The sequence below is a fragment of the Apostichopus japonicus genome, chromosome 4, assembly GCF_037975245.1.
Source record: "Apostichopus japonicus isolate 1M-3 chromosome 4, ASM3797524v1, whole genome shotgun sequence".
In the NCBI taxonomy this organism is placed as follows: domain Eukaryota; kingdom Metazoa; phylum Echinodermata; class Holothuroidea; order Aspidochirotida; family Stichopodidae; genus Apostichopus; species Apostichopus japonicus.
This window is the reverse complement of record NC_092564.1, coordinates 5,144,080-5,170,640: the sequence shown is the minus strand read 5'-3', so window position 1 is coordinate 5,170,640 and position 26,561 is coordinate 5,144,080. Positions and strand designations below refer to the sequence as shown.

At 37.6% G+C, this 26,561-nt stretch overlaps 2 protein-coding genes and 1 pseudogene across 2 annotated transcripts in view; 1 reads left to right on the top strand and 2 right to left on the bottom strand.

The window, feature by feature from the left end:
* The window catches only part of LOC139966243 (uncharacterized), a 29,290-nt gene extending 26,655 nt beyond the window's left edge, over positions 1–2,635 (bottom strand). Inside the window, exon 1 of the mRNA XM_071969082.1 lies at positions 1,896–2,635. Coding sequence (XP_071825183.1) covers positions 1,896–2,017 — 122 coding nt within the window. The 5' untranslated portion in view covers positions 2,018–2,635. The remainder of the gene's footprint in view (positions 1–1,895) is intronic.
* Positions 2,636–12,972: 10,337 nt separating this feature from the next.
* LOC139967142 (U2 spliceosomal RNA) lies at positions 12,973–13,049 on the top strand (annotated as a pseudogene).
* A 1,347-nt stretch (positions 13,050–14,396) lies between these two features.
* Positions 14,397–25,080, bottom strand: LOC139966242 (uncharacterized). Its single transcript, XM_071969081.1, has 6 exons — positions 24,706–25,080; positions 23,041–23,142; positions 19,526–19,632; positions 18,660–18,822; positions 16,679–16,710; positions 14,397–15,648 (listed from the first exon to the last, which is right to left on the bottom strand). Exons 1-5 carry the CDS (start codon positions 24,795–24,797, stop codon positions 16,683–16,685), a joined length of 492 nt encoding a protein of 163 aa, XP_071825182.1. The 5' UTR covers positions 24,798–25,080; the 3' UTR covers positions 14,397–15,648; positions 16,679–16,682.
* Between the last annotated feature and the right edge of the window lie 1,481 nt (positions 25,081–26,561).

The window sequence follows — 26,561 nt, the reverse complement described above, 5'->3', positions numbered from 1 at the left end:
AGACCCATTATTGGCGTTCTCAGAATTCTCAAATATTCACCCCTGGACCTCCAGGAAACAGCTGGGCAAGCTTAAACCTGGAAGGACCATTGAAGGAAATCATGCAATTTTGAATGAACAGGTTTACGTGAGAGAGAGAGTGTCAAAATAATGATCCACGTCAGGCAAAGTGTCCACTTCAGCCCCAACAGATATCCCCTAACAACCCCCCCCCCCCATTCGATGATGGCTCCAATAATTCAACTTCACTTAACTTCGTGTTGTGTCGTGTTTCAATAGTCAGGAGTCTACGTACTAGTAACGTAACTGTACCTGACATTGAAACGGAATAGTGTTCAAATTATCCTTATTTTGGGGCATTTTACCTCCATTTTAAGACACTCAATAGCTGCTACCTCTGCAATTGGTTTGTATAGTACTTCAAGTCAGGATACTAGAACATTGGAAATAATATTAATTTATAATGATCGACTTTGAGAGTTTGGGTTGTGTCGGCTTCCGATAGTTTTACCACAAATGAAACATAATTTCAATTCAGTAAAGCGGTAGTGATGCGTTTTAACTTTCTCATTCATTTTTGTCGTTTTTATTTCTTTTGATACTTCTATTCCCTTTTTCGCTTCAAAGCCCGGTATTTCTGTTATATATAATTCATATTTCTCAGTCATGGATGAAGGTTTGCTTTCTGTTCCGATACACTCAAAATAGCTAGTTTTTTTTGGGAAAACAACTCGTTAGTTTTATCATGAGAAGAAACATAACACCATTATCATTCGTTCGAAGAACAAAATGTACCAAGCATCGGCTAAATCATGGATTGGGTCCCTGGAGTAGATCACAGTGGGTAGTCTGTGATGTCATAACAGTAAATGTTCTTCAACCATTTTATTTACTTATCTAGCTTCTAGCTTCCTGTTGATTTATAATCCTTGGAACCTGATACATTGGCCTTTTTTAGGTGCTCTGTTTTAGAATTCGATACAAATTTATTCTGTTAAAATATTAGTTTATTCTTTGGATACGTGTGTTACTGGATACATTAGAAAGACAACCCAAAATATATGTGATGACGTCATACACTCTGCTTTTACCAGATGCATTCACAAAATACAAAATACAATAATTCTAGCTCACAGATGCAGAAAATCGCCAGTAGTCTTATTCAGCTATTAATTTAAGCCACGAAATATCGCTTTAAATAAAAATAACATAGCTGCATTCTCGGAGCCATCCTCACATGGGGGAGATCGGTGAGGGGGGGGGGGGGTTGCGTGGTGGGTCAGTAGCAGGCAGACATTTCATTCTCTGTCACTCGCATTTGTTCACTTAAACTTAGTTTTACCCGATACCTCCGATGTTTGATCTAGCCATACAAGTTTGGGCCACTACTATAGAGTGGTTATTCGGGGGGGGGGGGGGATCTTTAGCAATAGTTAACAAACAGTTAGCACCAGTTTCTGGCACATATGATCTGTTTGATAAGGTTGATGCGCATAGGTTCGCTTGAGATCAAGGCCCTGGGCTTCCTGTCTATATAGTATGATTTAAACTAAAGCAATCAAAAGTTAACTTATGCCGTAATGGTGTAATGGTTTTAGTATATGATCTCTCTCTTAAGTATGTACTTCAACAACCCTTGAGTAAAAAGTGAAAACCTGGGATAAAATCCCAACCGCGTTATCAGACTGATACTTTGGAAAGGATTTTTACCCCCCCCCCCAGATTCCCCCTCCTCCTAAAAAAGAACTAGATGCATATTCTCATATTGTGAATCATACTTTCCACCTATACTAATATTATCAAAAGCTATTCATGATGGCATTTGAACTCAATTATAGATATAGAATTATCATCTTAATTTATTTCAAGATGAAGACAGTAATGAAACTTTTTACCTTGTTCTCGTACATGTGTTATTGCTGGCATCTTTGGGTAAAATCTCTTGAAAACCAAAACTCACTACGACAAAACTGGAAATTAGCAAAAAGAGACTCGAGAACCGTAATGTCCTCCTCATCTTGATTTTTCCAATAAAAACAGTATATGGAGAAGGAACAAATAGTATAAAACCTATGTATACGTTATGTATATGTTGACAATGATATATCCTGGGTGATGCACTAGGCTCCAGAACCAACCTAGACACAGACGAGTTTCAGGGTGAGATCAAAGATCCTTTAAATATTATGGAAGGTTAACCTGAACCATCCTCGTTAGTAACGTCCCGCTAGCAACCACCTTTCCAAGTCGAACAAGATGCTCTTTAGGACTGCTAACTTTCTGTTCTCACTGATATTGATACCAAGAAAAACACACAAGCAGATCTCGCTTTATAAATCCATTCAGTATAAATAATGATGAGCAGTCTCGTCCCAAAGAGAACTGTGAAATTATTTATGCCTAGTCACTTTTCTTCTTCACACAATGATAACCATTGAACTTGGAGCTTAAGTTTCGCTTCGAACGTTGGTTCATTTATTGAGTCCGTATGTATACCCAACATTCTGGCCATAGAAAAAGGCGTCAGTTTGTTACGCGTGAGAATTCGTCAAATTCAACAATAATCCGAATTACTAGAGATACCTCCAAGCGATTTGACCCCGAACCTTGTCACCCATGACCCTCGCTGTTTTGATTACTATCGGGTACTACGAAATACAAGCCCAGCGTGCACGGCAAGAGATCCTGCAGGGGTATATACGGTAGCTTGTAAAGGACCTAATTGCCATGAACTGGAATTAAACAGAATTTCGATTTGTTCAAGACATGTACATAGAAGACACGGAAGAATAGTACACTACACACGCATCCTATCGTTATAAATATTCGTTAAAACTGGTCAGGCCTACACTGCGCTGCATGCGACACGCTTTTCTTTCATAGCAATGTAAACAATTGCATCGCAGTCTTGAACAAAGCACGCAATTACGCTGTTGTTTACTCTCAATGTTAATTTTAGTGACAAAACAATCACCCGTGTTTCGATTTTTATCGATTTTTGCTTGTAGTAATTTTTTCTTCTTCATTATGACGTTCTATATAGATCTGCGATGTATGGTATCGACTGAAATCACTCAGATGTATTATTATTATTATTATCTGGTTCATTTTTCTGTTTTGATGAACGAACCATGGAAATATTACGGACGAACACAACGCATCATTTCTAGTCCCAAACCTGGGACTAAAGTATATTGACTAGCCGTTAGTAGTTAATTTATATTGACGTATACGTTGAGCCCAAATATATAAATAAATTAATAAAACAAAAATAAATAACCTTTTTATCTTATCAAACACATACAGTTTCTGCATAGCTTATCATAATGTGCTTAAATCCTCTACTTTCCAGTTATTTTACTTTCACTACGGATAGACCTATCATATGTCGAGTGCTGTTTATATTCTGTATACATTATCGTTTATATTATATGCATAGCGTTTAAATTCCGTTTATATAGCGTTTATATTGAGCCCACGTACCCACGACACCAGGAGGGGAGGGGAAGGGGAAGGGGAGGGGTAGATTTCTTATCAAATACATAATTTCCAACTTAATGGGCTTAAATCGTCTTGCTCTCCAGTTATCTTAAAATTTAATGACTTTCAAAACGGACTGATATGTTGAGTGCTGGTTATATTCTACAGTATGCAGATATCATAGAGTAACTTTAGTAAGTTATATTGAGACCACGTCCCGCGACCCCGGGGGAGAGAGAGGCATTGCCCTCCCATTGAATATTCAGAACAATGGTTGAAATGGGTCTCAAGAAAAGGACGACGTGAGATTGTAGGAGGGAGAGAAGATGCTTCACAAACATATTAAAAATATCAAAGTATAAAGTACACCCCTGGACCCACCATGGCCCTTCAGTGGGACCCTGAACCTTACCGCTGCATCACTATCATAGCTCATAGTGAGGGGTTTCGATCACATGGGGAGGGGAGGGGGAGGGGTAGCAGGAAAACGGTGATAACTGGCAGGAAGAATTGTTCTGCCATGCCAATATAGTTTCTAGCCGATGTATCAGCCAATTAATAAAAACTAGTTCGAATTGTTGGTTATTACCTAAAACAATTATTGTTAGATTAATATTTAAAGATCTATATTGGATAAGAAAAATATCACATACCCTGTTCAAATGTCATATATCTTAGCCCGAAGAAACGTGCCTGGGTCAAGTTACATAAGTGTTTAAAAATATACACTTTGTCGTATTGAGGGCATTATTGGAAAACTACAGGAGTATGTGTCATCTACAACCCCCCCCCCCCACACACACACATATCGCGCCTCCCCAGGCTTTTGTAACTAGAAATTCACTCCACTTCCGTGCTGGATCATCATTTGCAAAGAAAAATTCATCAATCCTGCAATGACTCAATGCAGAAATAGTAATAGCTTCAATCGCTGTTCACATTTCCTAAGCTAAGCCATTATAATTGAAGCCTGAGCCTGAGAAATTTCACTACACACTTATATACGAGCCTGTATAGTGAAAAATTTGACATATTTCATCTTTATTGTATAAAAGTAGAACGGCAATTTGCTACATTTGTATAGTCTATCGAATCGCTACTTATTTAATGGCAATCCTTGTCACACCTAGATGCAAAGTGGTACATAACCTCCGTATATTCGTGGAAGAAGTTATACATATTAGCGTGTTTAATCACTTTTGTGTCTTTCTGGGAATATTAAGTCTAAACTATATATAGACACGATAAAAAACATGTGGTGATTTCTCTGAGGGAAACCCATTCGTGTCTTTTGGGGAATATTACTTTAAACTATATATAGACATGATAGAAAACATGTGGTGATTTCTTTGAGGGGAACCCATTCCATTCCTTTCAACAACTTTTCTAGTATTCCAGATGCTTGTCATTGTAATAATGACATAAAGATTGATTGGGTACACTTCCAGTAACTAAAAATCATCTCTACATGTTTAAGGAGTTGGATTTAGTCCAGGCCTGGTCATATTATGTAAATCAGTTAAATTGTGGTATCTAAAGTTCCCTCTTCATTTCAAGTCGTTATAGCCCCCCTCCCCCCCCCCCCCAAAAAAAAATCAAATTGGGCTCCTACGCCTATGGACGTATATGTATATACTGCAGTAAAGAGACGTATATTTCAGCAGAAAAGGGAAACGTAAGCTGGAAATGCCAACCATATAATTTTCCGAAAGTGCAAAGGGAATTAGACATCTAACCCTAGAGACTGTGATAATAATTTCATTCTGTTCTCAAAACAATGGCACTTCAGTGGCTCCGTCGAGTTTCGGTACAAGTTCCCAACTTAACTTAGCACCACAGGTGGAATGACGTGAGTAGTAGAAATTCGTTTCTTTCCTTTTATTTCGGATTATGTCTTGCTCGAAAGATGACAAAATATAATGGCATCTCTCAACTTTCATTTTCTTCAAATCCCGACGGATTGATCCACCTGCAGGTCGCAATGTTTACAATGACACATAATGTCGGTATGTTCGTTAGTCTTGAACTTTGTGACATGTACATAAATTTCTTTCATCAATTGTTCTAGGCGACGGCGTGAAGGGATGTGATTAGGTGTTAGGATGCGCTGTTTCGAGTCCATTTAAGTTTACGGTACTCTATTTTGAACACATATCAAAATCGTTACACGATAAAAGTATGAGGGTGTAGTGTCATAGCGCCCGTATCTGACAAGAAACCGTTATCTGCGCAGACTCAGAAATAGACCCTTGTGGATTTCTGTTGGGTTGTGTCAACAGTCATCGAACTACAATAGTTCTGAACACATGGTTCCGTCTGAACACAGTAATTGTCCTACACAGTATATATAGGCCTATGTATTTCTGAACACAGTAAATGTCCTATATAGCATAGTCCTATGTATTTCTGTCATTATTAATACGGGCTAGCAGATTTTAATTCACGTTTGTTCTCTTCTTGTGCTTTTTTTTAATATTTAAAACCAAAGAAGACACATTCCACTTAAAAGGGTGATTGTACGCACACACTTCATATGTTAAAGATCCTTAAAAGACACACAGAGGTGGTGGGGAGAAAACAGAGGTGGGTGAACATTCAGATCACAGTTCCTCTATGCGTATCCCTCTGTTATAATGGGACGGAAATGAAGGGGGGAGGGAGGGGGGGTGACACGTTCAGGGACCACCGCTTCCATTGGAAAATAATGAAATATAAATAACGGAACGCATTTGTGGCCTCCATCATAATTTGTAGACATAAATGTATTACACAAATACATATTGGTTATTTATTATTATTATTATTATTGTTCTTATTTTTATTATTATTATTATTTTTGATGTGGGCTAGTTTTGAAGGTTGATGCTGCAAAGAATGTCGTAACTCGGAATACTACCTGCCTATATATACTGCCGTTGTTGTCAGTAACAATTATACAGTCACAATTAGTGTTGCGCCGATATCACCAATATCGGTTTTGGCCGATATCCGATAATATCATCCCAATATCGGTCCGATACCGATACGATACCGATATTTTTTAACAGACAAAATAAAATGGACGCAGTAAATGTGAGCCTTAACATCGTAAAGACTTACAAGTTGCTTACAGTGTTAACGTATGCTTGCAAAATTGCATCTTAATTAGGTTACGAACTGTCGATCACAATGTAAAAGTTATAATTTATTGAGTTTATCAATGTACAACTTATTCTCTTGACCGTATAGAGAAAAAAGACTGAAAATCCGTAGAGAAATGACCAATTGTGTACGGAAAGTAAGGTGGTACACCTTTTCAAATATTACGAAACTCGAGCAAAACACTTTCGAAAAATTCACGCAAAACTGGCATATCGTACTAAATGCAACTAATGTCATGTAAACAAGGCTCTAGTGCATCCATTTTTGAATATACCGTAAGACCACATCTGTTGTTAAGCGGGGGGAAAAGGAAGTATTTTCTAGAATTTCCAAAAATACGGAAAAAATAATATCCTACCATAGTTAAGTGTATAGCAAATAGCCTAACCACCTCGGCGGTTACGGATCTCACGTAACTGAAAAGTTCCCTGGCAAAGTGCCAAAAAATGTTAACAAACAGGTGTTACACAGGGGATGAGCTCACAGTTGTTTGGGAAGGTAGCTGGGAAAATTTGCAGCACATGTACCGTGGTAGTTGGGTATAGGGTTAAGCACTGCAGTTGTAAAAATGTACGCATAGTGCACGCTATTCATTGTTAGGCAGTCTAGAAACAGGGCTTTGCTGAACGTTGTTGTTTCATAATATCGGAAGTTTTGTAAGTTGCACTTTTTAAAGATTGAAAGACAGATTAAATCTCTTTTCATTTTATAACATTACATAGGTACTCTAACTTGTCATTTTAAAATTTATCAGTTTCGTGACAATTTAAATAAAAAAAGTTGTCAGTATTTTGTGTTCGCGGGAAATTGAACAAGGTTTTCCAACACTGCTGAACTGTGCAGTTATACATCATGTTCAAGGTTTTCACGGCCTTTGAGAAAATGAATGGTTAGTACAGTCACTACAGTGTATATATGCTGCACTAATGCTGTGTGTAGGCCAAGGTTCACGAAGGTCATTTGTTATATTCGCGCGCCGTAGACATGTTTTTAGAGGTTACGGAGGGTCAGCTTTCCATGGATATTAATCGAAAATGAATCTGAGTTTAACTGACGCTAAAGACATGGATCGTCTTAGGCAGATTAACAGATCATTGCAAGTATAAAGAAGTAGCACTGCTGTTAAAAAGAAAAGTTCAATATCGGTTTGTTGTTATCGGCAATTAGGCAAAATTTTACCGATACCGATATGCTGCCGATATTGCAAATATCGGCCGATACCGATATTGAAAACGATTATCGTAGCAACACTAGTCACAATACAATAAGAGAAAGACATGGAAAACAAGAGATTGGCATTATGACATATCCTGCACATTGACAGCCCTCGGTATGACCTTTGCATTCACATAGTACCTGTGGAACGGAACCACTTTGTTGAGGGGGATATTTGTCACAAAATTCCTACGTATTACTGTGATCATGCGCAATCGTGAATAATATCCAGTTCTCGTCATGTGACTTTAGAGAGAAGAAAGAAAAAAGAGAAAAGGAAACAGAAATTTGTAGTTATAATGCCATGGTGGCGTTTACGTGATATCACAAAATATTAAGTACTATAGTCTGTGCTATAGATTAGTTCAGGGATATGATTTGCTAGTTGTTATGTTCCTCGTCTTTCGGTCAGTGAATTTGCTTAATTGGTTGACATGGCATCCGATTTTACATGATTAAGGATATATATAACTTCCAATTTATTTGCTTCAATACTTCCTCAATTAAAACACATGTGTCCATTTCATGCCTTGTACAAATGAATGTACGAGACACGTTGCTGCATGGCTTCTCTACACGCATGCGTAAACGAAATCATGAACGACCGTAATAATATAATGAAGATAATGACGTCCAATCTAAAACTTTAATTTTATCGTCATCATCAAGATTTGAATGCTATGAGAGTCAATTTCCATGGCAACATTCGGATGCTAGTTTTGGGAAGTTATACAGATTCAGATCAGATCAAACAAAAAGGCTTGTAATGTAAATTTAGACCCGAACAATATATTTGTTTAGTATAGTAAATAGTGGTGACTTATATAGTATACCGCTAGCATTTATTATGGAGGCATAGGTTAACACTGGGAACATGACTAGAGCATAGCCCGAGGATCGTTATGCATAATTTAAATAAACCAAGGCATGGTGATAATTTTGTAATTAATTAATTATGTCGCTTAAGTTTAACACCCACATACACGCACCCACACACACACAAAAGAAGAAGCATGTACACTACAATGCATCCATTTCCATTAATGATATCTATAGGCAATTCACATTGTCCTATACAAAGGAACGATGAATGATTTGCTCGGCAGATTTTATATAAAAAGAAAATCTTTCCTATAAATGACCGATTAAATGATCTCTGACACATTTCTACTATTTCATTCTGTGCAGCCGAATATACGGAGCACGGAATAACGATATCGGCTGATATTTGTTCAGACCGTACGGTACTAAGAATCCCGACCGGTACATTTCTTTCGTGTTAAAGTCATAGAGCGCCACTAAATTGCAAGGCTGTCAGTACAAATTGCATGAGGTGGCATACTTCTATTGGAGTCTATATTAACCCGCCCGGATGTTCTCCATGAGGAAAAGTGCCAAAATGCAGTAGGAGAACAATTCTATTGATATTTTTCTTTTGAGGCTTGCATGTTGGAAGAGCATGAATGGAATTAAATGTGGTGCAAAAATTGGATCAATTGAGGCAATTTTAGACCCCTTTAGGCCTCACAGGAACAGCGTTCGAATTTGTTTACTACTGAGTGAAGAGGTTTGTTTACAAGTGACGAAAACTTCAGGCTCTGATAGCAAAAACACTACATCGTCATGATACGGAAAACTGATGGTGTCATTAATGGCCAACTTGTCAGATATCCAGTGATGGGTAGTGTTTAGCTAGTGATAACTTCTATCTAGACTTAGAGACCGTATTACTTTTATGGTTTAGTGTGTAAGTCAATGGGCGGCTTGTAATTGGCGTATGCTACCCCACGTGTGGCACTACCAAATCAACGGGGGACATATAATAGCCAACATTCACTGATTTCAAAAGTGTCCCACAAACAATTTGGTCGCTGCCTTGGGCGGGGGGGGGGGGGGGAGGTGGGGATCTACGGGAAAAGGTGGCCTCTCCTTTGCAGGAAAATTTCATATTTGATAAAACGCTCAGTTGTAGAGTGGTGCTGTATAGACGATTCCGGGTTCGTAACCTTAAAGGAATTGATCTGATTAATGTGGGAATGTAGGTCATTTCTGATGTGCAAGCCGAATTATGCCGTGGTGTTTAGATTTAGTTCCCAGAAAGTTGCTTTTCCTTTTCTAGATTTGTCTGCCCAAGAATCGTTTGGTCAATTGCAATAAAACGGAAATTCTCAATCGAGTATTTGGGAGATTGAAGTGATTAACAATGGGTTGGTTGATCTTTCTTGGTTTGATCGCCGATCTCTGTTGAGTCATTCTTATTCTTAGAGTGTTTATTCGACTCTCCAACGTATTCTACGTTGCAAATATTGCAGTAGATTAGGTAAATGACATTCAGTTTGGTTTCGATGATAATCGTAACCTTTGTAGTCATGCATGCGGATGAGTGTGTGTGCGTGTGCGCGTAAGTGTGTGTTACGCCTTGCTTGTAAACACGATATCTCAAGAAGGAAAGCTTTGTACCAATCTCATATTTAGTGTGTGTAGGAGCACCAAATCGAGTAAAAGAGGCATACTGTTTTTAAAAAGGGGTCCAAGGCCATTTGGAGTCACCAGGGGTGAAATTGTGGAAATCTTGTTTTATAATCTACCGTATTTACCACCGATCAGCTTATTAGAAAACATGTGCGTTACGACTCATTAGAATAGGAGAGGCTGTTGGCAATTGGAAATTAGCTTAAGAGCATCCGTAGATATGAATCAAGAAGTCTCGACCAAATCTCCATTGACTTTAGTGTGTTGCTAACTTACGTCTCTGTATACATGCCTGTGCACAAAGGTATGAAATGAAACGTTGTACTGTACCTGCGAAATGTATTGTGGATAATTGGTATTATATCTTTGCTTTCAATGTTGAAGTTTTCCGTCGTTTTTCGAAATTGTCGAGATTCAGTACTAAATGAAAACTTCATGTTTGCATGTAGTAACGTTGGGAAATGACCAGGTGCCGTTTACGAAAATTAATTGTCGCCTAGTTAGATGTTTTAGAGGCAAACCAAACGCATGGTCTTGTAGACCAGAGGGTAAAATTAGCCCGGCGCCTGCTGAATGTACGGCTTGTAGGTGTACCACATTCAGTAGAAGAGCTGAAGTCTGAGTAGAAGCCTGTTGTCTTTGGTAGAGATCAATCTGTAGGCTGATTACAAGAAAAGTTTCCATCTCGGTCATCAGCTGCCAATGTGAATATTGTTTGTCATATCTCAATGCTTTTTGCTATACTACTTAGATTGAACTTGGTATATTGTACATCTTGGCTATGACCTATACAGCCTAGTGTATCACATTCATATAAGATTATTCATGTAGCATAATCGAAACCACAATGAGTCTGCTGTCTGGTTAGATAGGCAGTTTATTTTCTGCCGGATTCGGAACGTGTGTGTAGTTTGGTTGCTCTGAAAAGGCACCAGAAGAATCGACAAGTAAGCACGTGCTGCAATTTGGTGTACAGGGCGATGATCCATTTTTTTTTTTTTTGCCTCTTGTCATCCTCAAAAGTTGCCCAAACTAAAATGTCCTGCAGATTTCTTGGTCTTGTAAAATGAAATGCCAGGTTGATCTGAGAAAACTGATTACATACGTTCAGTGCTTTGAGGTATGTGAACATTCTTCTGAATGGTATTTGCCAGTGGTGGAAGACCAGGGTGGAATTCAGTAACCAACGGTATACCCTTTTGCAACTGGTTTGACGGTTTTGGTGTTTCAGTGCGGTCCGAGATAATACTAAACATATCTTTGAAAAAGTTCATTTCTAAGACGTCCGGATCCGTCTTATCATTCCCGGTTACATCGGCATTACGATTGTTTAAGAATCTGCATGCAAACTCTACCAAGCTATTTACTTGTCTTAACTATACCTAAATAGCAAAATCTACAATAAACATGTGACTAAAGACCCCTAATTTAAGGACCTCATCTACTCAAAGCTATACTATTACCAAAGTTCACTACTGTCCTACCAAACCTCAGTTCTCCTCATTTTACTTCTCACAAGGCACTCTCTCTAGCAGTTAACCTTAGCCCCCCTCCCCCACTCCCCCTTCTAGTTTGCTCTTGTCATTCAGTTGTATGGCTCTTATATCAGTTTCTCTCTAATAAAAGTTCCAGGTAAAAATTCAAGCAAGGAAACAGCAATTCCTATTTTGAACATCTGTTTTCACCACCAAATAAATACATTATATTAAATTTAAAAAAGATTGTTCACCTCCGACCTAGCGGCCAGCAGGGTCCCATCCAGGGATCGAACAGGCTGTAAACATATCTGCAACGAACTATGCAACTAAATCCATCCATGCATCGTGGGAACAGAGTCAAGCACAATCACTACCACGACGAACATGACGTCATAGAGTTTTTATAAGCACAATGATACCTCTGGTCATGGAGCTATAAACAGATAGCTCCATGCTCTGGTACTGTCGATTCTTGTATAAAGAGACCGAGTTTTCATCTTGAAAATCAAACAAAAACAAAACAAAAGTAGACATTGCAGTAATTTAAGCAGTTTGAGTAGGTATTACGGTTGGAGGTTGGATGGTGGAGGGGTGTGGGGATGGGGGGGGGTGGTGGTGGTGGTCGTCATAACCCCTGATTGGGATAAGTGATGAGTGAAGTAATGATTTCTGTGACTTGTAATTTGTTTGTCACTTCAACTGTTTGAATGGAACGGAAATAGAGCGAAAAAAGAGGCTCCGTTAGAATTCTACACACATGCAGTAGACTTAATCCCCCAATGCACTATTTGAATTAAATATCAGGATACTAACTATAACTTCATGAAATGTGGACAGCGTAATTCATAGGTGATGATGGGTGCAATTTTCGACCAATATCAGATGTATCATTTGACATTACACCGATAAACAGCATGAGAAACCCATTTTCAATGATGTAGTAATTTTCTAAATTGACAGCCACTACATATACGTCGTAAGCACGATAACGTACGACGTTGACAACTAACACGTTGTACAAGGTTCAAACAAGAGTACTTTTCAACGCAGAGTAAAATTTGTAATACCTCCACACGTCAGGAAGCAGATGCAGTTTGCGTAGCGCATTTTTGTATACTTACACCAGGGAGCTGCTACTCTAACGTATAGCAGCTCCCTGCGTGCACGTTGTACAAGGTCAAGCAAGATCGCTTCTCGGCCTTTTGGCTAAGATCATGTGTAGTATCTGTTCCCCTTCGAGGGGAATAATGATACACACCTGACGATGATCACACAGTCACAGTCTCGATGCAATGGGACTGGGGTTGAGAGAGGATCAGTCGTTTGGTTGTTTAGTTTTCGTGCCCAGGTTCTCTTCTAGGTGACTTTTCTTTAAAAGGCCAAACAAGAGTACTTTACAACGCGGAGTTAAAGATGTGATACCTCGGTATCCACACGTCAGGAAGCAGATGCAGTTTGCGTAAAACATTTGTGTATAGCCGACCGGTTAACACGACTTAAAATAGGAGGGGCGCTGATGGGAGGGGCGCTAATTGGAGGGGCGCTGGTGGGAGGGGCGCTGACAGGTTAGGAGAGACGGTGATCATAACTTCCATCGTAAAAAGAGAGAAATATGGAGTTTATGGGACGAAAAGTTGGACTTGGACTTGGAGCAATATTCAAACGAGGAAATTAAACATATTCAGATACCTTTAAATTTATATATTTTCAAGTTATTTCTCAAGTTTATTTATTTATTTATGTTTGGTTTTTGGTGCTCCGAATTGAGATTTGCCCGTTCTGCTTCCTGCAGAGGGCCGTGCCTCTCAATGTCCAAGTTTTAACACAAAATTACAACGTTGTAAACATTTCCATGATTGTATATATGTCGAATTTCGCAATTCGACATTTCAAGTCGACAGTCCCGCGTTTTTATCACACAATTCCAAAGCTGCACTTCGAAACTTCGATGTTTTATCGGTAAATGTTAAAGTTTTATCTGAATTTTTTGACTTTTCATTGTTTCCAATTTCGACGTTTTATTGTGACCTTTAAATATCTATATAAATGGCGACATCAATTTCTACGGAATATCATACTAAAAGGACGCCCCCAGTTTATATGTATTCTGTTATAAGTGACTTACTGCTTATTCATCTTCCTTGGTATAAGGTGGGTGTTTTCAAAAGTTAATGGGGCAATTTATCATTACCTGAGTGTTTATTGGCGTTGTTGTCAGAAAAAAAAACATGTTGTTTGCATTCACCAACAAATATGAAAAGGAAAACAATGACAATTATGAAATTTAGAGAGAAATTAATTTCTCCTTCCAGTGGTTCTTCGCCATCCATTATTGACATGAAACGTTGTGATATATAGAGAATCGTATTGCATTGTATACGTTGCATTTCACCATAGACCTACTCTTTTTTTAATCTATATAATTTTCAAAGCTATTTTAGGTCGAAAGCTTTTACCCCTTATCACTGACAGATTATTTGGACTATCTGAACCATAACACAGAAAGGGCTTCCCATATACGTTTGAGGTCTTCCTATGGAACACATTTTGTCGAAATTAAATAGCAAAACCAGTTCATTATTAGAAAAAAGAAATGAAAAACGTGCACTGTTATGGTTCTTGTTTATTTATATTGAATGAAATAAAGACCGCAACCTCGTTAGACTTTAATACGAAAACAGAGAATGAATACAAAATATCAATTTCCATACAAAAGTGATATATTTTTGTAACTATTATAGTATGATAAATTCAAGGGAGTTCATCACACCGCTTTACATGGCGAAATAATACTAAAGCACGGCGGTCCGCAAACTATGGGGCGCGAAATGATTTTCGATGGATCGCGGCGGGATTTTTGCAGGCATCTGAAATTTTCTCTGCGGTGTTCGGAGCTTGTCGACGTCCATAGACCAAAACTAGCGTCTATAGATTCTGAGAATCGATTCTGAGGGGTCTCAGTTTATCTGATGAATCTCTCGGAAGTTCCTGGTTCGTGGGTCTAAACGTTTGCGGACCACTAGCTGATATAGCAATCAATCTCCTAATACCATCCAAAGGAAAAATTTAATCAAAGTTAGTCATGAACTCCGACTCTTCAACGGTACAACAACTCGGAAACGGAACTGGACTAAAATCCTAACAAAATATCTGCTTCAATAGAAAATGCTCTTTTTCCTTATGAAATGAAAATACTCCTATCGTACCACCATAATAATTGACAAATCTTAACGATTCAAAAACTACTACTATACATAAAACCTATCCAAACGGACATCACCAACCATCGATACCCGTGACACTATCGGTAATCTTTGCCAGCCATCAGATTTTACCCCCAAAATAAGTTTATTTACACTTTCAACATAGAGAAACCAGGAAGGTTTTAGAGACGGGTAACAAAGCTCTCTGTAGATATAGACCCCTCCCTCTCCCTAAATATATAAATGGATCGAATCAGTACCAAGATTTTCGTCGGAAACGCACTAACCTTTAAAGTTTTAATGCTTCGTTACATTATATCATTCTATAACACCTTCGTTATTATCAGGCTAAACCTACACAAACACGATTATAAATTTATGGCAACTCCCCTCCCCCTCCCCCACAGCCCCTCCTTCTTCACCCATTGCCTATGTTATCTTACTGTATCCTTGTTTTAACCGTAGCCTACCACTAATTCGAATGCGACACGTTCAAGACACGCCGAAGACAACTATTAAGTGTGTTTCTATATGATGTTAGTAAATGTTCCTATTGTATTCTGTCGGTCTACTGTAATAAAGATTCTCCTCCATATCCATTATTTCTTCTCCCTGGTTGATATTTACACCTCTCTGTGCTTGTCCAGACGAGGCCTCATCTGCAAGGTGAAAACAGGAAAATAGATATATATTTAAAACAGCTGAAAAACATTTCCATGTAATATATATATATATATATATATATATATATATATATATATATATATATATATATATATATATATATATATGTATATACAGTTGTGTACCGTGTTGCTAAAAAAAAGAAAATATACGGTATTGTGTAAAACTATACTTTACAGTTGTGTACACCGTGTCGCTTGAAACAAAAAGTAAAGATACTGTGTACAACTATATATACTTTACAATTGTTTATACTTGTTGCCAAACTGGCTGACCATCAGTGACATCGAACATGTTGGATACTAAATCTAATTGAAGTTTCGGGTGTAAAAACGAAGAAACAAATTAGCTTTTAATGTCTCTAAATTTGACACATTGTACTAAGAAGCAAATTCAATATGTTACTTTTTCGGCTAGGGATCTTTTAGATAATTGTAAACAAACCTGCTTCGATACTATATTTGCACAACAAAATACCCCCCCCCCCCCCCCGAAAAACGGCTATTATTTGCTCATTGTCATTAATATTCTCGATTCAATGGACAAAAGTGATTATCGAAGGACTTATATTAACCAAACGTGATGGACTAAAGCTTCACTCATTTTAGCAAAGGAAGCTGATTTCTTTAACACTCCTTTTTAACTTTAAAGACTTGACAATGACAATTAAACTGTTTATTTCCAACACAAAAGATAAGTACATTTTCAACAAGAATTCAATACATATAATCAAATAATCATGGTATTAAATATAATTCAATGAAAACTACCAAAGATCTAATGTGTGGAAAATGAGAAAAACTGAAGTGCAATACTTATGAATCTTTTCCTCCAAATATGTGTTGAAAAGTATAGACAAAAGAATTAGTCAAGACAGGTTAACATACATAAGGTTACAAAAAATAACAGAAAATCGAGGGGAAAAAGAAAAAATTGAGAGAAAAAAGAAAAGAAAAAACTTCTTGCAAGTTAAAAGGACAAACGAAATTGATCTTCTCAACATACCATTTTACCCATGTGGTGGATTCGGAGGTGACCTGTAAATTTTAAAGAGGAAACCATTTAGAACTGCTTGGTTTTCTTTTGACGAAGACAGGAGTGATAAAAACAACAAAATTAAAAGATATTCTATCGTATTTGCGTGCGCATATGGAAAAGACAAAGGAATATTTCGGTTCCCCGATTTTTTTTTTGGCAATCAAGCAAATTACCAGAAGTGTTCTGCATCTGCATGTCATAATCAATTGGTGTCGTTTGGATACAGAACAAAAGGTTTGGGGGGGGGGGTGGAAACATATGTTAATTGATATCATATTTCTAAGAACAAATGATGAAAGACGAGAAAGACGAAAATGATGAAAGACGAGTTAAGTTTTTAAAAGAAAAAACACCCTTTTGTTGTTCATTCAAGCATTCCAGCCAACCCCCTTCCCCCTCCCTTCGTCACTTACTAAGTAACGTACAGACCAAGAATGGTTACAGCAGCATAAACTATATATATAGGTCCAGATCGTATATTTGTTGATCGAAGATTGTTGTTAGTGTTACCAAGTAGACAAGAGTAAAGCGATAAGGTTATTAGTTTGCACCGATTATCGGTATGCATTGTCGGTATTGGCCGATATCGAAAAAAAATCTCTCTAAGATCGATATAAGTCAACTTTGCATCAGCTACTGATAATTGCCGATCTATGTTATTGTTTTCAAAATATTTTCATTCCCCCCCCCCCATCTAAGTAAAAAAAAAAATTAAAAAAAAAATTATAAAGCTATATATATATATATAACTCATTACGTTTCCAATTATATATATATATGTATATATATATATGTATATATATATATGTATATATATATATATGTATATATATATATGTATATATATATTTATATATATATATATATATGTATATATATATATTTATATAATTGAAAACGTAATGAGTTATATAAATATAGTTATATAATTTATTTATGTTTTTTAAGCTCCAAATAAAGCTATTATATTGATTTTCCAACTCATTACAATTTTCATTTACATATACGTTATCATTTTCATTTATATAGAGTTGGAAGAACTGTGAATAAACTTCCAGCCTCCACCGGGACTCGACCCGGGCCTCATAGGAACACTTGTTAAAGCAGGTTAAAGGAGACACATACCCAACTATACCATTGTTAGTTGGTCTATGTGATAGAGATAACAGAATCAGCAACCACTACATACCCGAACTGTCAAGACAGAAAGACTCCATTTGGGAGATATCATTCAGCAGTAATTAAAAAATATATAGTTCTCCGGGAGTAGCTCAACTACATAAATTTTTTTCGATCCGGTCAGGAAAGTAGCAATGACGGGTGGAATAATTAAATGCGAAATTTTAGGGCGGAATAGGCAAATGCAAAAAAGAACCACCCCCCCTCCTCAAAAAAAAAAAAACGATATCTTCATCATCACATACTTAACCGATCTACATAAACAAGATAAAAAATATATAAACAAGATAAAAAAGATTCACCGATAGAGCTGACAATGTGAACGTAAGTAATTTAAAAACAAGGCTAAATATTGAGATCTACATTATCGGATTTGCTGAACGCTTTTGTTGAATTGGCTATGGGTGGAAAGTATGGTTTTAGGGTTGTATACACGTTATAATGAAGTAGAAATATGTCCGTGTACATTGCATTATCAACATTTAAGTTTATATATGTGTATATATATACATCACTGTGTGGTCGGTCGTCACTGGATCTATACACTCCATACAAGTACCGTAACTAGATCCGACTTGTTCGCTCCGAACAAATCGAACGACGTAATTCGCTTGGCCGAAAATGGTGCCATCACTTGATAGGCTTTAATGCATAACATGTAGTCACTTGAAAATCTAAACAAATTCTTTTTAGATACTTACTTTAGAGTGTAAATTGGATATTTCTCATTTTTCATTTCTCATATTTGTAAACATCTCCATAAAATTACCTTGGCAGTGCTCGTTTCTTCTTACAGATCACTATCAGGATAATGAGGATCAAGACCACAAAGAAAGCAGAAATGGCGACAGGAATAAAGATTATTTCTGTTCGTGTCAATGGCTTTTCTAATAATATTGTAGTAGTAGTTGTTGTAGGCACGGTGGTGGTTTCTATAGGGTTGAAATATTGTGATTTCGACACAGTAATATCTGATGGAATAATGAACTAAGCACATAAATTGAAACTAGAAAAGTAGGCCTACCACTTTACTTACTGGTTGTATCAATATTCTTACATTTGTAGAAGAACTCTCGTGTTGTGTATAAGCTATATATACAAAATTATCAACTTTTCTGCTATCCATTCGTATACAGACATCATTACAGAAATATAATAAATCACATATCTGAAATCCATATCGAGAATGGCAGACTGAGATTTGAACAGCAGACTAAGAAATCGACAGCAAACTGAGAATTCGACAGCAAACCAAAAATTCGACAGCAAACCAAAAATTCGACAGCAAACTGCGAGTTCGACAGCTAACGAAAAATTCGGCAGCAAACTGAGAGTTCAAATAATTAGTAGCAATTTCAATGCCTCTGCATGGATTAATAACTCATTCTCTTAATATGCAGAAATTGTAGTTACGTTCACTACAACAACTTTATAAACTCTTTCATAAGAAGTTATTTGATGCCGAAATGATTTGGTTTCATGTGTCCACAATTCAACATATGCCTTCTTGCTTTTAAATATAATAATGATATACAATAACATTGCAATCCCTCCCTAAACAGTAACTGAATTATAAGCTAAATATGGATAATTTCAATGTACAGGTTAGAACTTGGAACAGAAAACCCGACAAACCTTCTCGTTTGCACGTGCCATTTATTTCTACGTAACGTTCGCAACACAACGATATGTTTCTAAGGGCAATTGAGTAAGTTGTCCGCGTTGAAGTACGGTAAGCAGTCCTAAGCAAGATATAGAAAAGATTAATTGGATAGCTTTCATTTATTACACAAAAATTCAGACCTTCGTTATGCATTGTAACTTATTAAATTGCATTAAAATGCCCAACAAGAACCACAATCATATTGCGTTTATATTGCAGATATTTATCAATATGACATTATCCCTTTTCACTATAGGCGATTATTCTCAAGGAAACTATTCAAGTTTTAGTAAAATTTTCAAGAATCCAAGATGGGATCTATTTTGTTAGAATTTGTATATTAGCACACAAGCTAAAAATAGCATACAATTGGAGACATGTTTCTTTGACCCGACGCAGAACGGAAACATTCTGTGGGTGGGAGTTACGGCGACAGAGGTTTCAGAAGAGAGAGACAGAGATAGTGAGGGAGTGGGGGAGGGGGTGATGGAGGGAGGTAGGTTTGTTAGTGAAATATAACGCTGATTTCGTGTACTTCGTTCTTCTCACTCAGTAACTTGATAACACAATGATTATTATCATATGAGAGAACAGGAGATACAGTAATCTTTATCTTAGGATAAGTTACCCTATATCACAGCACAGTCGGGATACGTAACGTAACGTATAGATATTCTGTATGTGTATCATCATAATAATCAGCAGTTATTTTTACCAAGGTTAAATGACCACAAATGTGGGAGAAACACGTCGAGTGGCTTTCCAATTCAACATTTTAACTCGACTTTGGAATCTTTTCAATTTAGAAAGTCATTTCACCAGATGGGAATACCGTAGATTTCTCATGGATGAAAAACCCATCTTACTATGACCCGGTCGGGTATCGAACCCGGAACCTCTCGATTCCTCAGCTTCCTTGCTTCAAAAGCCAGCGCCTTTATCCACTCGGTCACAGCACCGGTATTTTATGGAAGTCTTGCACAGTACTCAGGCGCGTATCCAGGATTTTCTAACCCGGGGGCGCGAATTACTATCTAAGCGGAGCGCCACCATCGGTTGGCGCGCAGCGTACAAGAAAATTTCTGGTTTTGAAACCCCCCAGATCACCGGAAATGGTACTTCTCGGCCTTGAAATGACCAACCAGATGTACACTTTTGCCTGAGAACGAAGTATTTCCCAATAGTTTTTTTTTCCATCCATAACCTTTTTGAATATTGTCACCAGTCACAAATCATGTTCGACCTCATCGCATGACCTGTGGATCATTGCTTCTGAAGGTGATTCTACGTCGCGGCCCACAATATCCGTCAGCCCCACTTTTCAAGGTTTCAAGCCCATTATTTGTTCAGAATTTGAAAATTCACATTCTCACTTCAAAAAATACCCATAATGTCGCACAAAATTTCATCTATGGACAACCAATATAGAAAACCCCCCATCAACCCCTAACAGACCGGTCCAAATTGCATAGCTCCCAACTCTTGAGAAGGCAAAAGCTGGTCCATGCCACGAATCGCCGTCCTGGGGGAGGGGTATAAGGGGAGGGGGTGTCCTCCTCCCCTTTTGAATTTTTTTGGAATCCTGGTGATGCCTACATGTAAAATGGTGGCACTTAGAAAGGCTTTTGACACCAAAAATTTTCTGAGAACTATGCGTCTTTTTTTGTGTGTAACATCAATAAATTGAATAGTAGGTGATAATTCATTCTTTCCCGTGGCATGAAAATGTTCGTTGCTCGCCCTAATGAAAAGAAATAGAGGCTAACTTGAGGTTCAAATGATGCTGTAAAGGAGGTTTTATACTCTATTATGCTAAATGCTTAAGAAATGATGGTTGCTAAGTCAAAATTTAATGCAATTTTTTTTTTATGTATACTTGACAATTACAGTGTGGGTTTTTCGGAAGCTTTCGCGGGTCAGCGGGTTTGGGTGTTAGAATGCGGGTCCAACCCGCGAATTGCGGGTCAGTTGCGAGCTCTGAAATTGCACGAGTAGAGGGAAGTGTGATGAAGAATGATGGTCAGAAATTTTCGAAAATTAAGACTCAGTTAATTTATTGGTGTAGAAATATTGCAACCTCTTATAACGGCTATTATAAAACTCCGAAACCGGACACTACACACATAGGCGTAAGAGGCGAGGGGTGCAGTCCCTAATTCTCCATGACTAATGTAAAATATAGTTTTGACATAATTTGACCTCCATGCTTTTTCTCCGTCTGCATAAGACATTTGGTTGTTTACATTATCATCCCGACGGACCGTACGGTACACGATGGCATGTAATGTAGGCTAACAACCGCTGCTTGCTTATATGATATTGACATCAACATGTTGAACGCGCGCGGAGCGCGCGAAAATTTTTGGTTATTTTTTCGGGCAAGTCGGACAGTTTTGAGGCTGTTCATCCTGGAACGCCATTTTCATGCTCACTGATATGATGTGATATCTGCTGTTTGCTTTACAAATTCGAACACCGGGCGCGTAGCGAGGAATTTGCCAAGGGAGAGGTGATGCCTGTAGGCAAAGTATCTAAGTGTTGCGTCACCATAAGTTGGCGCGAAGCGTACAAGAAAAGTTTGGCCGAAAATCCCTCTCAGGTCGCTGGAAATGGCACTACCCAGGACCATTTGTTGGCGCAGAGCGTAAAAGCAAATTTTGCCGGGAATGCCTCCCAGATCGCTGGAAATGACACTTCCCATGCCTTGTAAGTTGCATCTGAGCACTTTCAATTTTGAAATTACCAACAATATCATAAAAAAAATATGCTGAAGGGGGGGGGGGCGGTCGCCCCCTTCCCGAAATGCGTAATGTTCCCCGACGACACGGTCGAGTTCGAGACCAGCCACAGTTGGTTTCATAACACTATTCTACAATTCATATATACACACACGCGCGTTATGGTAGACCATATATAGTATATTGATCACGAGTGAGAGAGGGAAAATGGAAACGTCAAAAATTGAGTTGTCGGTGTAAGGGGTAGGGTGAGGCACACGCCTCTTCCGAAATCCTTGATCCGTCACTAGCATACCCTGTGTATATAATAGGGATCAGCGCTGTAATAATGTCACTGTTCCTCTTTCTCTTCCCGGTGTCTTGGCGTTTTTCTTATCTCCCTCCTTTTCTCCCTTTTCTCTCTTTCTTCTTTTTCTTTTCCCTTCCTTCCTCTCCTCCTTCTCCTCTTTTTTCCCCCTCTTTTTTTCTATTTTCTTCTCTTTTTTTCTCTCCTCTTTTTCTTACCCGGGGGGCGCGCGCCCCCAACGCCCCCCCTGGATACGCACCTGGTACTTCCATTATGTACACACGTTATGGTGCTAGGCGGGAAGGTGTATTTGCATGTTATCGTATTTCTTGTACAAAGTCAAGTGATGAATCGGATCAGGGAGTTCCAAAACAACTCCCTGGTCGGCTCAGGTTGTCTTACGACTGTACAAACGGTTAATTTTACAGACCAATCGTTATATATTCTGCGTTTTCTGACTCACCTGTAAGATGAGCTGCATAACGGTAAGAAGAAGATGATTGAGCAGGACGTTGAACGCCGTGAATAACTGGTTGGAGTGGACACTGTGGTTGACATCACAAATCTGTAAATATGTATTCAATTTAAAGAAGCGTGAGAGCTTCCTAAGATTTGGATTGTGCTAATAAATTAATAAAACCTTACTGTGTTTTTTTTTTCTTTCTTAAAGTATACAAAACCATTTCACAACTTCTGAATCTGAAGTTTATAATGGCTTAGAGGTCTTCTTTCGGTTTTATAATCCTCACTCTCATTAACTTACATAATCCAATTCCATCATGGATACTATTTATATAGAACTTATCCAAAATGTGCATGCACAGGTATTCGTAAATAAAACAAATTAAAAACCTTCTCTCTTCAATTTGGTAGCCAATTAACCAAAATAATAATAATAAAAAGAAGAAATACAACTACTGAGGATGACGCTCTAAAAAAATTGGTAACAATATTTTATATATTTAAAAAATTTAGTAGGCCTAACAATATTTTTTTTCTTCAATTCATATCAAGGTTGATGTGCGAGTTACTTAATGCATTTGAATCTGTCCTAAAGATTTGACCTATCGGGCTATTTCTCTTGCTAGTATACATCACATGTAAGAGCAGGAATATTAAAAACAAAATGCGTTATCATTATTTTTAACACATGAAGCCCAGTATAAGCCACCTTAATATTAATATTATTATTATTGTCTGATTTTGTAGTGCAGCGCATTATCGAGAAAGACAAACTTTACGCAAGGCAACTTGCTGTAAGCAGACTTTAAAGTATAATCACACAGTTATACAACGAATTTAGGCAAAAGGAGACTCGAAGCATAAACCGGTTATGTCCGCAAAAGCAATTACAAATGATAATGATTGGTAATGGCAGTTGCCCTAATAACAAATATGGAACTTAAACTATTAAGAAAACTCAAGCAATGATATACGAATATTTTTCTTGTGTGGAAAGAAATCAGATTGCTGCATTCTTGCTTAGAACCATACAACATGGAAACGTCTCATCGATGACCCTCTCCCCTCCCTCACCCGCCCGCCCACCCCTTAAAAATGTCGATTAATAGTAACACAGGTTCAAACATCATATAAACGGTTTTCTGCCGCACCTATCATGCATGCTCGATACTCATTAACATATTTCATTGTCTGTTTGAAAAAGAAAAGAAACTGTAAATATGATTGATTTAATTAATTAAAAGAGTTATTGTAGTCTTCTAAACGTATACCCCTCTTAATTATCTGACGTGTTTGATGTTGTTTTGGAGCAGCGAAAGTGTTTTCTATTTTTATATTATGTGGTATTATAATTAGAATTAAAAAAAAACAATTGGATCAATTAATTGGCTATACGGAGGTCACTGGTTCTGTAATGCCAATAACAAAGATACTATGATTGCTAAAATTGAACGAAAAACAATAACCAAAATCTTTTACAATAAAAAATTATCCTAATACATCAAATAAGGTCAAATAAGGAGAGGAAACGTCACATGCGGGAAGCATGTGGGAATCATCTTATGAGGAAGTAGCAATAAGAAGTATACATGCCCATTCATCCTAACTTGGACATAAAATGATAACCTCTTAAACAAAAAAGAGACTGAAATCTCCGATAACTTACGTTTCCTCCATTTGACAGACACCTTCGTCTCCTTCGTTCATACCCAATACCACCGTCGCTGTCATGACCATTAACCCTATTACAATATTCATGTCTATGTTGTTTTTTAGAGGCTACAAGTTGAAAGTAGAAATGAAATTCAGTGTTGTTTTCCTCTCGATATTTGTATCTCGGCAACTAGTAAATTGTTATGACATAAACACGCCAGTCTAAAGTATTAATAGCAAATTCCCATCAAGTCCTATATATATATAGACCGACTTGTTTACAGTAATATCTTACACTTTTTGGGGACGGCAAAACCCCTTCATATAAGTATATATGATACGATATATATTCATAAATTGGCATATGAAAGGAACTCCTGTAAAGCTTCAATCGCCCATAGAATTCCCTTTACAGCAGACCGGGCTTACGAATTACTAACGTCCCATTAGTCCTATTCAAGTCGACTTGTTGACGATAATATCTTACACTCTTTGGGGTCGGGAAAACCCCGTTATTAACAACACGTTTTACAATCATTAGCAGCGATAGCAAACATATGGTACGATTGCAATTAAAGCTATGCACATCAGACAATAGATATTCATGAAGTAGCATATTAAGTTAACAATCTCGATAGAATTCCCTTTACAACTAGACCGTCTCCTCTATCGGCGGGATTTTTCCCTATCACGTTTGGCTGCAAATAAGGCAAACTTCGAGAAAAAAAAAATCACCCATGCCGATACTCATAGCTTGTACTACTGTTCAAGTCCCACAACCGTGCATCAGTAATTACTACTTTGTGTTCGTAACACGGTATCATGAAACCTTGCACTATAGTCAACTTTGCTGAAATGACACCAAAATTCCCCAGTAATCTGCATGCACCCACACAGAAAGTAGGATTACATAAATGAATAAAAATAAAACACATATTGATGAGGAAAAGTAATTAATAGCATGATAGTTAACATTGAACACCAATCAGCCACCCAACAAATTTCTCTTGAGCACAAAATCCATCAAATACCCAACCACAAGGCTATCAAGAAACTCAAATTGCTGAGATTGCCCCCCCCCCCCCCCCAAAAAAAATAGGACTGCAGATGGCATAACGATATTTCAGAAAATGGTCCTCATTGTTTTCCGTACCACAAAAGGGTTATAGGGTTTTTCGACAACAGGACACTCTTTAATGACAACTTTTTGTTATAACCTTAGTGAAAGGATGAGGCTCTTTTTAATAACTTATTTACTTTACGTTTTCAACACAAAGGCAGTTTGTAAATAACAATAGGGCATCTTTAATGATAAAGATGGGAAAGGGTTTTTCATTCGCATGAAAGGGGATTCATGATTTATGAAAAAGGATAACGTTTGAGGAGTTTCCATAAAGAGGAGGGTTCGTGCCTACAAATTCCATATTTTATAAATTCCACCTATAACACTTCAATTCACGGAAGACGCCCTGATACTCACAAACTAGAATTGCAAAAAATATATTAATGTAACATTGAGAATTTGTCACTCGCCACAAAAAAACAAAACAAAAGCATAACATAGGATTTAGGGATATATGATCTTTATGCTATGATTTCAGTTCAAACGGTCCAACAAAACGGTCAAACGGTCCAACATAATCAATTCGTTATTTGGGGGGGGGGGGGAAGTATTGCAATACGTTGTCTTCATTACTCAGAACTCTGCCATGCAAATTTAAAGTAAAATTAGAGTAGAAAAGACCTAACCATGCTCTGAGTGCAGGATTTATCTAAGCCTAACCTACTAAGGATTTCAAATATGGCAGCCAGGTGTCATTCTCGACGGTCGTCCGTTACAGTTATATTTGATGTCAGTATTCCATTTCA

Coding starts and splice junctions, on each gene's coding strand:
- LOC139966242 (XM_071969081.1), bottom strand. CDS start 24,797: ATGAATATTGTAATAGGGTTAATGGTCATGACAGCGACGGTGGTATTG. Junction 19,633..23,040: donor TTATGCAGCTCATCTTACAG/GTGAGTCAGAAA, acceptor TATCTTGCTTAG/GACTGCTTACCGTACTTCAA. Junction 16,711..18,659: donor AAGAAACGAGCACTGCCAAG/GTAATTTTATGG, acceptor TAAAATTTACAG/GTCACCTCCGAATCCACCAC.